General features: G+C 34.8%; 1 protein-coding gene across 1 annotated transcript; it reads left to right on the forward strand.

Annotated features, from left to right (window-relative positions):
- Positions 1-8,451: 8,451 nt before the first annotated feature.
- On the forward strand, positions 8,452-13,344 carry il22ra2 (interleukin 22 receptor, alpha 2). The gene is made up of 6 exons (XM_067385245.1): positions 8,452-8,533; positions 8,710-8,842; positions 9,006-9,184; positions 10,955-11,124; positions 12,387-12,556; positions 12,938-13,344. Exons 1-5 carry the CDS (start codon positions 8,452-8,454, stop codon positions 12,534-12,536), a joined length of 714 nt encoding a protein of 237 aa, XP_067241346.1. The 3' UTR covers positions 12,537-12,556; positions 12,938-13,344.
- Positions 13,345-13,347: the final 3 nt, after the last annotated feature.

Below are 13,347 nucleotides of genomic sequence, written 5' to 3' on the forward strand. Positions count from 1 at the left end.
GGTCTTTAACTACTCAAATCTTAACTAAAACCATCTGCTTCTGAAATTCAGATAATTTCTGGTAAAAGGTTTCAGTTTTATATCTGTCCTCAAGCCCTGCATAATAGCCAGGATTTTTTGCTAGACACATTTGATGCTGTATATTAATTCTTTTACTTAGGCACAATTTGTCAGTATTTCTTTTTTTACACCTCTGTTTGTCAATCAGTGAGAAAGGGTGAAGAGGAAGTTCTCTAAATGTCAAGCACACCTAGCCTTTTAATTTTCTGCACATTCATTATTCATGGGAAAAACACACATGCCTTATAAAAAAGCGAGGATGTGCAAAGATGCAAAGGATGTTTATCCACATATAGCACACATAAAACTATTTTAAAATTGTTCCTACAAAAATGAGTCCTCACATGATGGTTGATAAATGCTTGTAGATGTTCACTATTTTCTTTTGTTGGTTTATTTGCCCGCATATGCACTCAAAAAAAAAAAAAAAAAAGTATCGTTGGATAGCAGTGTCGAGTGGTTCCACACAACTATATTGAGTAATTTGTATAAATAATTTAGTTGTATGAACAAAAGAAATTCAAGTAAAGCTGACAAAATTTCTTTAAATAAATACAAATCATTTAAATTTGTCAGTTACATATTTATATATGCAGTTTAATGCTGTTGTTAAATTTATAAAAGTTTATTACGTAGAGTGAACACATTTAATGACTTAATTTACCTTATTAAATGAATTATTTGCTCTACTAAAAGCACTCAAAAACAAACTAACTGAACAAACTCAAATTTAACTGAGAGGAGGAATTCCATCGTATATGCGTAAACACAGAATAAACATCCTAAACACAGAAGCCACTCTTCTGCATAATGGAAAACCACAAAATTCAAAATGCATAAAATAACATTTTAATCCCTAAATTCATTATCCTAATGCAGTCCCTTGCAAAGCATGCTGGGAACTACGGATCCTCTGCCTATGTCGACATTAATTTGTACGTTTCACTCAGCAATGTTAAGTTGACTGAACAAACATTAAGTACAGCTGACAATACTCAGTAGAAACAACTCAGTTAAATTAAGTTGATGTAGTTACATGAGTGAATAAAGATGGTTTGACTGAAACTAACAACAGTGAAAGTTCATTTTTTTAATGTAACTCATAAAAGTGTGAATGAATAAAATAAGAACCAATTTGCTTTAATTTGATCCATGCAGATGAGTCCTTTATGGTATTTCCCATGATCAATCACATAATAATCCGTTGTCTCACTGAACTTTGTGAACTTGCATTTTTGTATAATGAGTTAGGGAAGTGACAGAACACATAACACTAAAGTGAGACACAAGATTTCGAAGTATTTATAACAGCTAAGTCATCATTTCTGCAGTACTTTCTCAAAATGACTCACAACAAATCATTTTTCCCAGGAAAAGTGCTTTTTTTGAGAATTCTTTCACTAAAGGTGAGGGGACATAGTCTTTGTTCTTCCTGGGAAATGATGTCAAGTGAAGCCTACTGCTCACCGTGAGCACACAGAGCTTACAAGAGAGGGGGGGTAAATCAGATGGAGGAAAATGGGGAGAACAACAGCATGGGGCAGGGTCGTCTGAACAGCTGTATAATGAAGCCATGGCAACTGGGTCAAAGGTAGTTTGATAGACCAACAAAAAGAGTCTTGACCCTTCCCATCTGGAAGCCCTCAGACTCCCAGTGAATGAGCACATGGCGGCCATTACAGAAGCTGAAAGACACCTGAGATTTGAAGGCAAGTGTTACGCCAGTCTCGATTTAAGTATAGCATCATATAGAAAGGTTTATATTATTTGATCATATTTGTGTTCCGATGGTCAGTTACTGGCTTAATCTAAATTAGATAAACTTTCAACATTTCTTCATCTTTGTAAAAAAGAAAAAAAAAGTAAGAAATGTGTTTACAAATCATTTAAATTTGTCAGTTACATATTTATATGTGCAGTTTAATAATGTTGTTAAATTTATAAAAGTTTATTACGTAGAGTGAACACAATTAATGGCTCAATTTACCTAATTAAATGAATTATTTGCTCTACTAAAAGCACTCAAAAACAAACTAACTGAACAAACTCAATTTAACTGAGAGGAGGAATTCCATCGTATATGCGTAAACACAGAATAAACATCCTAAACACAGAAGCCACTCTTCTGCATAATGGAAAACCACAAAATTCAAAATGCATAAAATAACATTTTAATCCCTAAATTCATCCTCCTAATGCAGTCCCTTGCAAAGCATGCTGGGAACTACAGATCCTCTGCCTAGTTAGCTATGTCGACATTAATTTGTTCGTTTCACTCAGCAATGTTAAGTTGACTGAACAAACATTAAGTACAGCTGACAATACTCACTTTTAGTAGAAACAACTCAGTTAAATTAAGTTGATGTAGTTACATGAGTGAATAAGGATGGTTTGAGTGAAACTAACAACAGTGAAAGTTCATTTTTTCAATGTAACTCATAAAAGTGTAAATGAATAAAATAAGAACCAATTTAAAAAAGAAAAAAAAGTAAGAAATGTGTTGAATCATATTGAATGTGCGCTTGTAGTGTCTTTCAAATTTTAAAAGTAAATTTTAAAAAACTGCACTTGCAGATAATATACTAATAAAATAAAAACCAGTGTAATAAGAACTTTCATGACAATGTTTCCTAATACACTTTAATACATTTTTCAAAGGTGTTTTGTGATCATGTCCAATTAAAAGTTTTATTTTAAAGTAAAATAGCCTGTAGCAGGACACTCTTCTAGCAATTTTTAGTTCCAAATTATTTTGTAAAATATATATTTTATATAAACTTTCTATAAACTACTAAACTTTTATACACTTTAATTTTCTGAAGTGCTTTCACTTCTGCAATAATCTGCTGAGTGTCTTCTTTAAAAAGGGACCAGAGGTCCATGAATTACAACCATTTAAGTTCAGATTTATGCCCAAAAAGGGTGGTGACAGGTAACAGGTTAAATCATTACGTTTTAAAGTGCCCCTATTATGACATTTGAGTTCCTATTTTGTTTTTTGAGTGCCCAACAACAGGTTTACAAGCATGAAAGGTCAAAAAACACTTTCATTGTCTTATAATATGCATTTATTTTTACCTTATTAGCTCAACGACAACAAGGAATCTCTCAACGATTCATTTTTCCAAACCCTCGTTTGTGTGACGCTAATCTGCGGTGATTGTCAGATGACTTCTGCTGGTTAACACCATGGTTAACACACATACAATGCTTGCATCACTTATATTGTATTATAATAATGGTGGTGCTCCGCTCTGTTCTAAAAATAAAGACTCAGAGAGGAAATAAGTTGTTTTGTGTTTATGTTAGCGAACCTAGCGCCGTCACAGCTCGGTGGTAAGCACCCAAACAGTCATGGCATGCCTTAGCCCAACACAGAAGCGTATTGGTAAAGCACTGGATTTTAGTTGTACACCAACTTATTGCTCTATTCTTTATCATAACTCCAACTAATAACAATGAAAATCATTTGACACATTTCTAGACAATTGCGAGCGAACACATATTGCTGTTAGCTGGTTAGCCGGAGACAGAGTGTACATAATCATACTTACAGGTTGTGATTCGAAGGAGGAAGAAGCTGGTCCAAATAAATTGGGTACTGACCCATCCTTCAATAACAACCAGCTTGTGAATCCCTCGTGGAACTCGTTTAGGTTGAAAAAGTAGTCGTCAGTAAAATGACGGGAACACAGCACAAGGTTCGGGTTATAACGTTACTGCTGTGGTATCCATGTAAAGATGAACTTTAACCACTGATTCAGTGTTTGAGGGGTTTACTCAAGGTTTTTCCTGGTGTCTGCGAGCGCAATAAGTGGGTGGGCAATATATTTTATTTTGACGTCACAACGAAACGGCTTGGGATTCGTTTTACAAACGACTTGTTTAATTGATTCAGAGTTGACTTACTTTTGAGAGACAATAGTTGCATCCCAAATGACGCACTATGCACTACACACTTATACACTATGTACTTGTGCACTATGCACTCATCCATGTAGTGCCTGAATTATATAAGGTTATTTTGTCATTTAACAATGGAGTCCAATCCTCCCTTTCCCTCCACTACGTAATTAAAGCTGTGACATTCCACACTTTTTTCCGTTAATTTAGTGCATCATCCGGGTATTTAAAGTGCACTTTTTCTTTTTGGAATTTTCTGTGTGAACGCACTACTCACACTATTTATACTTAAAAACGTCATAGAATAGTGCATAAGTACACGAATTGGGATGCACCTAATGGCTGTGTCCGAAAACTGGAAAATGCTGCCTTCAGAGGACACATTCCAAGGTAGGAAGGCATCAAGGCACGTTCGAATCCAATGTTAGCTTCACTTCCTGTTTCCATACCTCCATTTGATCGATTTTTGAAGGCAGCATAGATGTATCCTTCTCTGCCTTTGATATCCCACAATCCTGTGTTTCCATACTATGACAGTTGAGCTAGAAAAATAAAGATGGTGTCCGAAAGTTGCGTTTGCTGGTCAGTTTGTGTTTAAATGTACGTTTTTGACATTCAACATTTTCCACTTTTGATGTGATTTCTAGCGAGAAATTTTGCTGTATTTGCTGTATTTTCTATTTTGCTGTAGATCATGAAACTGTTACTCTGCCTCAGAAGTCTGTCTGAAATCAGTTTCGTGAGGCGCCTTCATGCACAAAAGCTGCCTTACAAATCATGGCCTGATAAGGCATTGAAACAACAAGTCAGCTGCCTAGGTTTTCGGATGCAGCCAATAACTTTATATACGGATGCACTTTCAGATTTAAAACTTTGCAGGATGTTTTCATTCACTTCACTTAGAGCTATGTTACATTCTACATGAAAAGTCATTTTCAAAAATCTATAGTAGGGGCACTTTAATAATATTTTGTTGTGCTTTAAAGAAGTGCACTTGTTTTAATTTGTGACTAACATACTAAAGCCTATATAAGGCAAGGCAAGGGAAGACAAGCGGCAAGTTTATTTTTAGCATATTTCATACACAATGGTAATTCAAAATGATTTACATAGAAAAGCATAGAAAATTCAAATGAGTTTTGTTTATTTATTTATGTTATTTGTACAAATTACTCAGTATAGTTGCATGGAACCACTTGACATTGCTCTTTAAGTAAATCCAACATGTTTTTTTTTTTTTTTTTTTGAGTGAAGGGGTGGGAAAGACACTAGTAAGCCAGGTTGCTAATAGTTTCTCATGAACCGAAGCTCTCTGACTCTTACATTCAGACAGGTGTGCCCTGAACTTAGTGATTCAGGCAGCCTTTAGTTAAATATGATTTATGTCAGTTAGTTATGTCAATAGTAATTTTTGCGTTTCACTTCGCATTGTTAAGTTGACTGAACAAACACTTATTAAGTAAAGCTGACAATGCTCATTTTTAGTAGAAACAACTCAGCCGTCTGCCTCTGATGGCTTTCAGTGCCTGTGACCTGGTTCTTATACTCACGTCTGACCATCTCACTTCCCAATTCTCTCAACTCTTCCAACCAGACAGCCCTAACAAAAAAATAAATAAAAATAAAAACAAGGATAATTAAAACAGATTTAAAAATAATTAAATGAGTAAAAACATTATACATTGACAAAATTAAGTGCACTCAGTCAGACGTACAGTGGCACAGTTCTCATAAAGAAAATGCACAAATAAACAGATGTGTTTTGATTCTGGATTTGAATGTGACTACTGTTGCGCATGGCATAACAGCTTAAAGCAGATTCTCGTTGCTTTAAGTGAATCCTTGGTGACATGATCCTGATGATCTTAGTGATCCGTTTATATTCTATGAGGATATCTGCAATGTATTGAAGTCGTAGGCAATTGAGTGATTTATAAACAAGTGACAGTACTTTAAAATCAATTCAAAATGCAACTGGAAGCCAGTGCAAGGACCTGACTGATCTGACTGACCTCACACCAGAGTGGTGTGACATGTTCATATTTTCTGGTTTTGCTCAGAATCCTGACAGCAATGTTCTGTATGAGCTGCAGCTGTCTTATGGTCCATTACAATAATCCACCCTGCTGGTGATGAATGCATGAACAAGTTTCTCTAAGTCTTGATTCGAAACAAAGTATTTCTTGCAAAATTGCTTTTACATGACTACTGAAACTAAGGTCTGGCTCCAAAATCTGTAGCGTCTGGACCAATCAGACACACAAGTATTCATTAATGAATTATCCAGAAACTCACTCTATCAAAGTTCTGTGAACCCATCCCCCTAAAACTGCAACTTACATCCCAAACGTAGCTAACACACAGGTGTCCTGTTACAGGACACAGGAAAACTGATGAGAACTTTTTACGATCAGAAAGAATTTTGCAGAGACTAGTGACTCTGACTTCATTCTTTCTGAGAAGGACAAATAAACTCTCTTAATCTTATATATTCTATATATAACCACTTGAGATATGTATAAATATGTATCCAATTTTCCCATCTCATGACTTTCCTTTTATAGGCTTTATTCTATGTATTAATTCTCTCTTTTTAACTATTTTGGTATTAATGTTCCAGAATTTATCTTGGACTCCAACTTTTGTTTCCTAGTTGGTAATTTATGTTACATATTACTAACTCTGTGACACATTAGTATTATAAGAATCTAGAAGGTTCTTCTCTCATTCATCCAATCCAGTGTCTAATGCTAATATCCTGCCAAAGGACAAAGTTCCCTCCAAGGGGACAACTCCTTATTGGCTCAGACACCTCAAGAGAGTGTGACATCTTCACCCTTTAAAATTACTGATCACAAGATAACACTCTCTCTTTTTCTTTTTTCCTGTACTGAAAATGTTGATGTGAAGATGATGCTAAGAAGCCAGAAGCTTCTAAGCAACCCCAAGCTTGTGCCAGGCTTCAGCATAGACCTTCCATTCACCAAAGATCCTCTGAATCCAACTGGTTCTCTTTCATCAAGACAATATCAGCAAAGATTCAATGGGAGCCTCCACACATTGCATCAGGACAGTTTTAATTCAAATTGGAGAGACATGCAAGTATCAAACTTAGTCTCATTATTTGATACATTGAGTATCCTTACCCCTTTTAAAGAAGGGCCTGTTAAAACTAAACTGATGGTTTGCTCAAGGCTGTTGATCTGCTGAATTTCAAACAATGCTGTAACTTCTTGCTTCCTGTACTCTGCTTTAGCTCTCTCTTTCCCTTGGTAAACTGCATGCATATGTGTGTGTGTGAATGTTAGAGTAGTTTAAGTGTTTAGTCTAGTTAATAATGTCTTGTTCATGTCACACGTAAAGTTGTCTGTGTTTCATGCTCATATACTGGACTCCCTATTCATGCAGATCCTGACTACATGCTCTGAGTGGTACTGTAAAATAAGATTGTTATTTCCCATAACCTGGAAATGAACATATATATAACATTTTTAGGGGTATTAAAGGTAAATATTTTAAATGTACTAAATTGCAACTTTATCATTACAAATTTACATTTAATATAAATTTAAACTATAACAATTTTCATTTGATTGAAATGAACATACATGGAATTACATACTAATTTATGTCATTTTCCACTGTCAAACTTCAGCGGAAATAAAAACTCACCATTGCAAAATGGCAACAGGTGGCATTTAGCTGGTAATACGTGACTGTTCATCCTATCAGACATGTAAATGCCCTTTTAACAATAAAAGTGAAGTGAAATACAAAGACTATAGGGAACAAATGAAAGGTCAGAGTCTTAGCTATATCGTACAAGCAGACAGATGCGTTTCAAACTATAAATGAAAGAGGAAATGTGGTTACACCATTTCCAAAATTCATGTAGGTATCAACTGATCTTGCCTTGGTATCACAGCTAATTAAAATTTATAGTACATGTATTTCCCTTTCTTCTTAAGAGTTGCAATACAAGCAGGTGTGAAAGCAGCAGTGCTCTGATGTATATTTTAAAGAAAAGACATTCATCTCAAGCATAAGATAAAACCACTCTTTTTGTTTCCAGTCAATTCATGTTTTCTGTGGTTAGTGGTTAGGTGAGGTATTCCCTGAATATGACTTCAGCGTGATGTCCACATCCTTACAAAGGAACTATTTAAAATTAAATGGAAAAAAGCATTTCTTCAAGGGTTTTATGAGTCGATTGTTGTGGTTATGGATCATCATTAAACATACTTGATCACTGAACATCTCTCATAATGAGATATAACATCTAATATTGAATACAATTTACAAAAGATATAAGTAAGTAAGAGATAAGTATTTAGACATTATTAATTCAAGTAAAATAATACAAGAATATACAGGGCGACACTCATTAGGACAAAACACTCATTACCGCAAAATGGGAAATTCCTTTGAAGCACGTGCCAAAAAGAGGAAACCAATAAGGTTTAAAGGTCTCAGAGATGAACCACCAAAATGCCTTTCATCATGTTTGCCCTGACTGGACTTCAATGGCTGGACCTTGTTTTTGTCATGTGCCTTCTCTGTTGGGCAGACTGTAAGTTCAATAGCTCGTTCAATGACATTTTTAATATTATCTGCACAATTTTTATACAAACAAATGTTTAGCTTCAAATCTAGGTTTTTACTTTGGCTACATTGTTAGAAAGTCATTGGCAGCCTGCATGTCAACAATGAACCATCCATGTGAAGTTTCACTTGTACTGTCTCCAGGTAGCCCTTCTCAGCAGGATGATATGGCTCCCCTCGAAGTAAAATTCTATTCTTTGGACTTCAGAAACGTCTTACGCTGGAAACATCCACACAAAGCTGCCAAAAACTTGAAATATTTTGTTCAATATAAAATGTAAGCATGCACAACTTTCTTGTCAAAATTTTTTATTCTGTTTGTAACTTGGAAATATCAGCACCAACCGAATTAAGATAAATGGTATGATGAATCCTCACATTTTTGTAGAATTTTTTTTTTCAAATTATATTTTCATATTGGTGACCTCTCTTGATTTTAGATATGGAGACAAGGAGTGGACTAATTCTGAACACTGTCAAGGCATCCACGAGCTTGAGTGTGACCTGAGCGAGGCAACATCAGATCCCAGAGAATGGTACTATGCCAGGGTCCGTTCCTTCTCCCCTGAGGGCTTCTCATCATGGGTCCTTAGCCATAGGTTTTACCCTCAGTGGGAAAGTGAGTATATTACATTGCTTTAATTCTAATTTTTCCTATAGAAAAGCTTACAATTAAACACACTGTCTACATATGAAATTATCTTCTATATGGTTGATTCCGTGTCAGTTCAACCAGAGGTTTTGTTCATATTTTTCTGTAGAAAGACAAACATAAATAGTGATAAGAGCGAAAATATTAAATGTTACAGATGTACAGTGCTGTGCAAAAGTCTTAGGCACGTCAGTATTTTCACCCCCCAAAAAAGGTTTTAAGCCAGTTATTTGTATCTTTTGCAGTAGTGTGTCAATAGGAAATATCCGTTCACATTTCCAAACATTCATTTTGCCATTAATTGTAATAATCCAGTGAGATTTTTGAATACACAAGGAGTCTGAAAACAGCCGGTGCTCCACACAGTGATCTGATCTCACCATCATCAAATCCGTCTGTGATTACATGAAGAAACAGATGAAAGTGAGACAAACTAAATCCAGGAGACTGCCTAAGACTTTTGCACAGTACTGTATATTTACTGAGTAATCCACCATTTTCACCTGAGATTTGGAGCCAAATTAGAGGGCTGTAAAAATGACTGTTGGCAGCATCATTATTTTATTTTCACACAGAGAATGGAAGATCTATTAGTAAAATCTATTGACTTTAGCAATCTTTGTTTCATCATATGCCAACGGTGACAGTACAAAAATGACAAAAATGACCTCAAGTTTACATGCCTGTAACTCAATAAGTATTATAGATATCTTAATATCCTTTTAGATTCTGGTTCTTACCAAACTTTCCTTTTGGTGTCTTCATTTTAAAGACCCTCGATGGTTCAGTCCCAGAGATATGGAGATCTTAATGAGGCTCCATGAGTAAATTGGTAAATTGTAAACATTATTAGTGGTCAAAAACCAAATGTTTGTCACTTTGCATACAGCTGATACAGATTTTTTCTTTTAAAGAGGAATATGTAAAGAACAAATAATGTTAAAACTATAAATGCATCTTATTTTTGCAGCTCAATTGCATAGAACATACTCTTCTAGATTTTCATTCTTAATAAACTTTTCTTATTTTCTACTTCTTCTTATATAGTTCAGTCCCATAGATATTGGGACCCCAATGTGACTCCATGTCCAAATTGTTGAATTTTACCCATTTTAATGGTCAGGAACCAAAAGTGGGTAGTGGGTACAACTGAAAATGTGTACAATTTACCAATTTACTCATGGAGCTGCATTGAGTCCATATCTCTGGGACTGAACCATCGAGGGCCTTTAAGATGAAGATAACAGAAGTAAAGTTTGTTAAGAACAAGAATCTAAAAGGATATTAAGATATCCTTAATACTTCTTGCATTACAGGCCTGCAGACTTGAGGCAAAAAAAACACAAGAAGTGCTTTTTGCCAATTTTGAACAATCACTGTTGGCATATGATGCAACAAAAATTGCTCAACAGATTACTGAAGTCAACAGATTTTACTAATAGACCTACAAATCTCTGTGTAAATATTTCTAAAGTCATTTTTGCACCCCTGTAAATTGACATTTAATATTTTGGCTTTCATCATATTTTTCTATTTATGTTTGTCTTTCTACAGAAAAAAAAAAAAAAAAAATTAAGCCGAGAAAGTTTCCGAAATCATTTGACATGTAATGACCCTATAGAGGTGCCGATCAAAGAGGAAGAAAGATTACACAATGAACTTTGTGATGGCAATGGCATAACTTTTTTTTTTTTTTCCTGTGGAAGTTCTCAACTAATAACTTCCTCTAAATTACAGCCAGTTTCAGCCCACCCCAGTTAAAGGTGACTGTGACAGGACAGACCATTACAGTTCAGATCAAACCTCCGAGGACACCACTGCGAGGACAGAAGGGCTCTAGAATACGAGTGACAAAACTACAGAAACTGGCATTCAGAATATACTTAATGCACAATGGTGTAGAAGAGGTGAGAAATTATAGATTTAAACAATATGACTTGGTCAAGAGTGGTGTTGTTCAGATTATACACAACTTCAGTTCAATAATCTAAAGGTTAATATTAACTTAACATTTTATACACTATTTTCAGTTACTTTGTCTGTTTTGCTCCACAAACGAAACAAAGAATTCAAACTAAGCAAAAGAATGAACCATTGCGCATTTCCGAACAACACACAGTAAATGAACGAATCAGTTAAGTAAACGATTCAATAACTCACTCTTAAAGAAAGTCACTTAAAGATATAACTTGCAGAAATCTTTACCGCTAATGTACAAACTGACCACGTAAACACTGACAAGCGGAGTGATACAACCAGTGAAAAGTCCAGCGCTGTTATATTAGCACTCTTGGAACGCTTCAAGCCCAATCAGATTCAAGGACTGGAACTACTTGTTGAATATTAAATGGATAGTTCACAGAAAACAGATAGTTCGTCATCATTCTGTCAAAACTATGTCAATACTTACCCTCATTTCGTTCCAAAACCATGACATTCTTTCTTCTCTGGAACATAAAAGGTTATTTATTTTTTTAAGAAAAAAAAAAAAAAAAAAATATATATATATATAAATATATATATATATATATATATATATATATATATATATATATATATATATATATATATATGTGTGTGTGTGTGTGTGTTTTACACAATGGAAATCGAACTGGAATGATCACTTAACTTTTTGGTTCTTCAAAATATCTTTTGTTCAACAAAATAAACAACTATTTAGTATTCTGAGACAGCAAATGATAGGTATAGTTAGCTACTATTATTTATTTATTTATTTTTACAATTTGCTATAGCAAAAGATCTGCATAGGAAGATTAACATGTGCAGAGCAAATTACACTTCATTTAGCTTATGTTTTTTCCAAAATGTTCAACATTTTATTCATATCGTTTTAATCTATATCGTTTGAAAGCAGCTTTACACAAAATGTATGTCTACATTACAGTTTTCTGAGGTAACTGTGTCCAACTTATGTATTTCAGAATTGTACATATACAAATCATGCAGTTAGCTAACAATATATTAGTTTAAACAATGTATTAATTTAAAGTAGAAACAATGAGCTCAATGAAGTAAAGAATGCATGCATGTTGTTAACAAATGTTAAAAATGTTGGTAAAAATGATAATCCCTGTAATTATTATGAATTACTCCAAACTCCTCAAATTCAGTATGCTAAACCTTGACCAAAATCATCTTTTCCAAATAGGAAATTCATGAAACAGACAGTTGCTCCAAGGAGCTTGTGATTGAGAGGCTACGTCCGAAAACCACCTACTGCCTTCAGGCTCTGTCCGTTACTCCTCGCTCAGGCCGCAAAAGCTTACGGAGTTCCAGCACCTGCGTCAACACTCAGTGAAGGTTTAGTGTCTCCCACAGGTAAGCCTTACGTAACATGTGATATGGTTTCTTTAGTAAGGGGAACACCTGAGATAAAAGATGGTGTCCATGACAAGTTTCCGCCTTTGTGCTTTCTCCAAGTTGCCTCCTGGGCATTGATGGTTGGTAGACAAAAAGACGACAAAGTGAGCGCAGACACGCTACTTGTCATTCGAGACAAAGATTGCACCCTTGAGACACCCTCAGATTAAGTTACAACCACCTAAGGATAAATTAGAGTGATTGTCCAATTTCCTAAGAGCCTCAATTCTGAGAATTTTGAGGGTTCTCTTTTGCCACATACAAGATGCACTAGTATTTTTAGAGTATTTATATTATTTCCAATTTCGATTATAACACTTCTGTTTTTTCTGCCTGCAGGGTGAGGCTGCTTCTGGACCTTTGTTCAACATGAAAATTACACACATGCACACTACATAGTGAAATGTCTGCAAATTTTCACCAAGGCCACCTTTAGCTACTATAAGACAGAATATATGCCAGGCCTAGCCTTTTGGTTACATTAAAGCTGAAGTGTGTAATTTCTGTGCCACTAGAACAATCAAAGGGAACATGAAAAATAATGACTGTGTACATATGGGTTTCCTGAACACTCATCTTTTATTGGCTGGTTTGAGCCAACGGTAGTGTGAAAGGTGTTTTTTTTTTTTTTTTTCTCTCAGGGAAATCAACTTACTTGAAGTTATTTATTATTAAGTTATGGTATTAACTTGGATAGTATTTTAAAGGGTTAGTTCCCCAAAAATGAAAATTCTGTCATTAATTACTCA

This window comes from Chanodichthys erythropterus, chromosome 5 (genome assembly GCF_024489055.1).
Source record: "Chanodichthys erythropterus isolate Z2021 chromosome 5, ASM2448905v1, whole genome shotgun sequence".
Lineage (NCBI taxonomy): Eukaryota > Metazoa > Chordata > Actinopteri > Cypriniformes > Xenocyprididae > Chanodichthys > Chanodichthys erythropterus.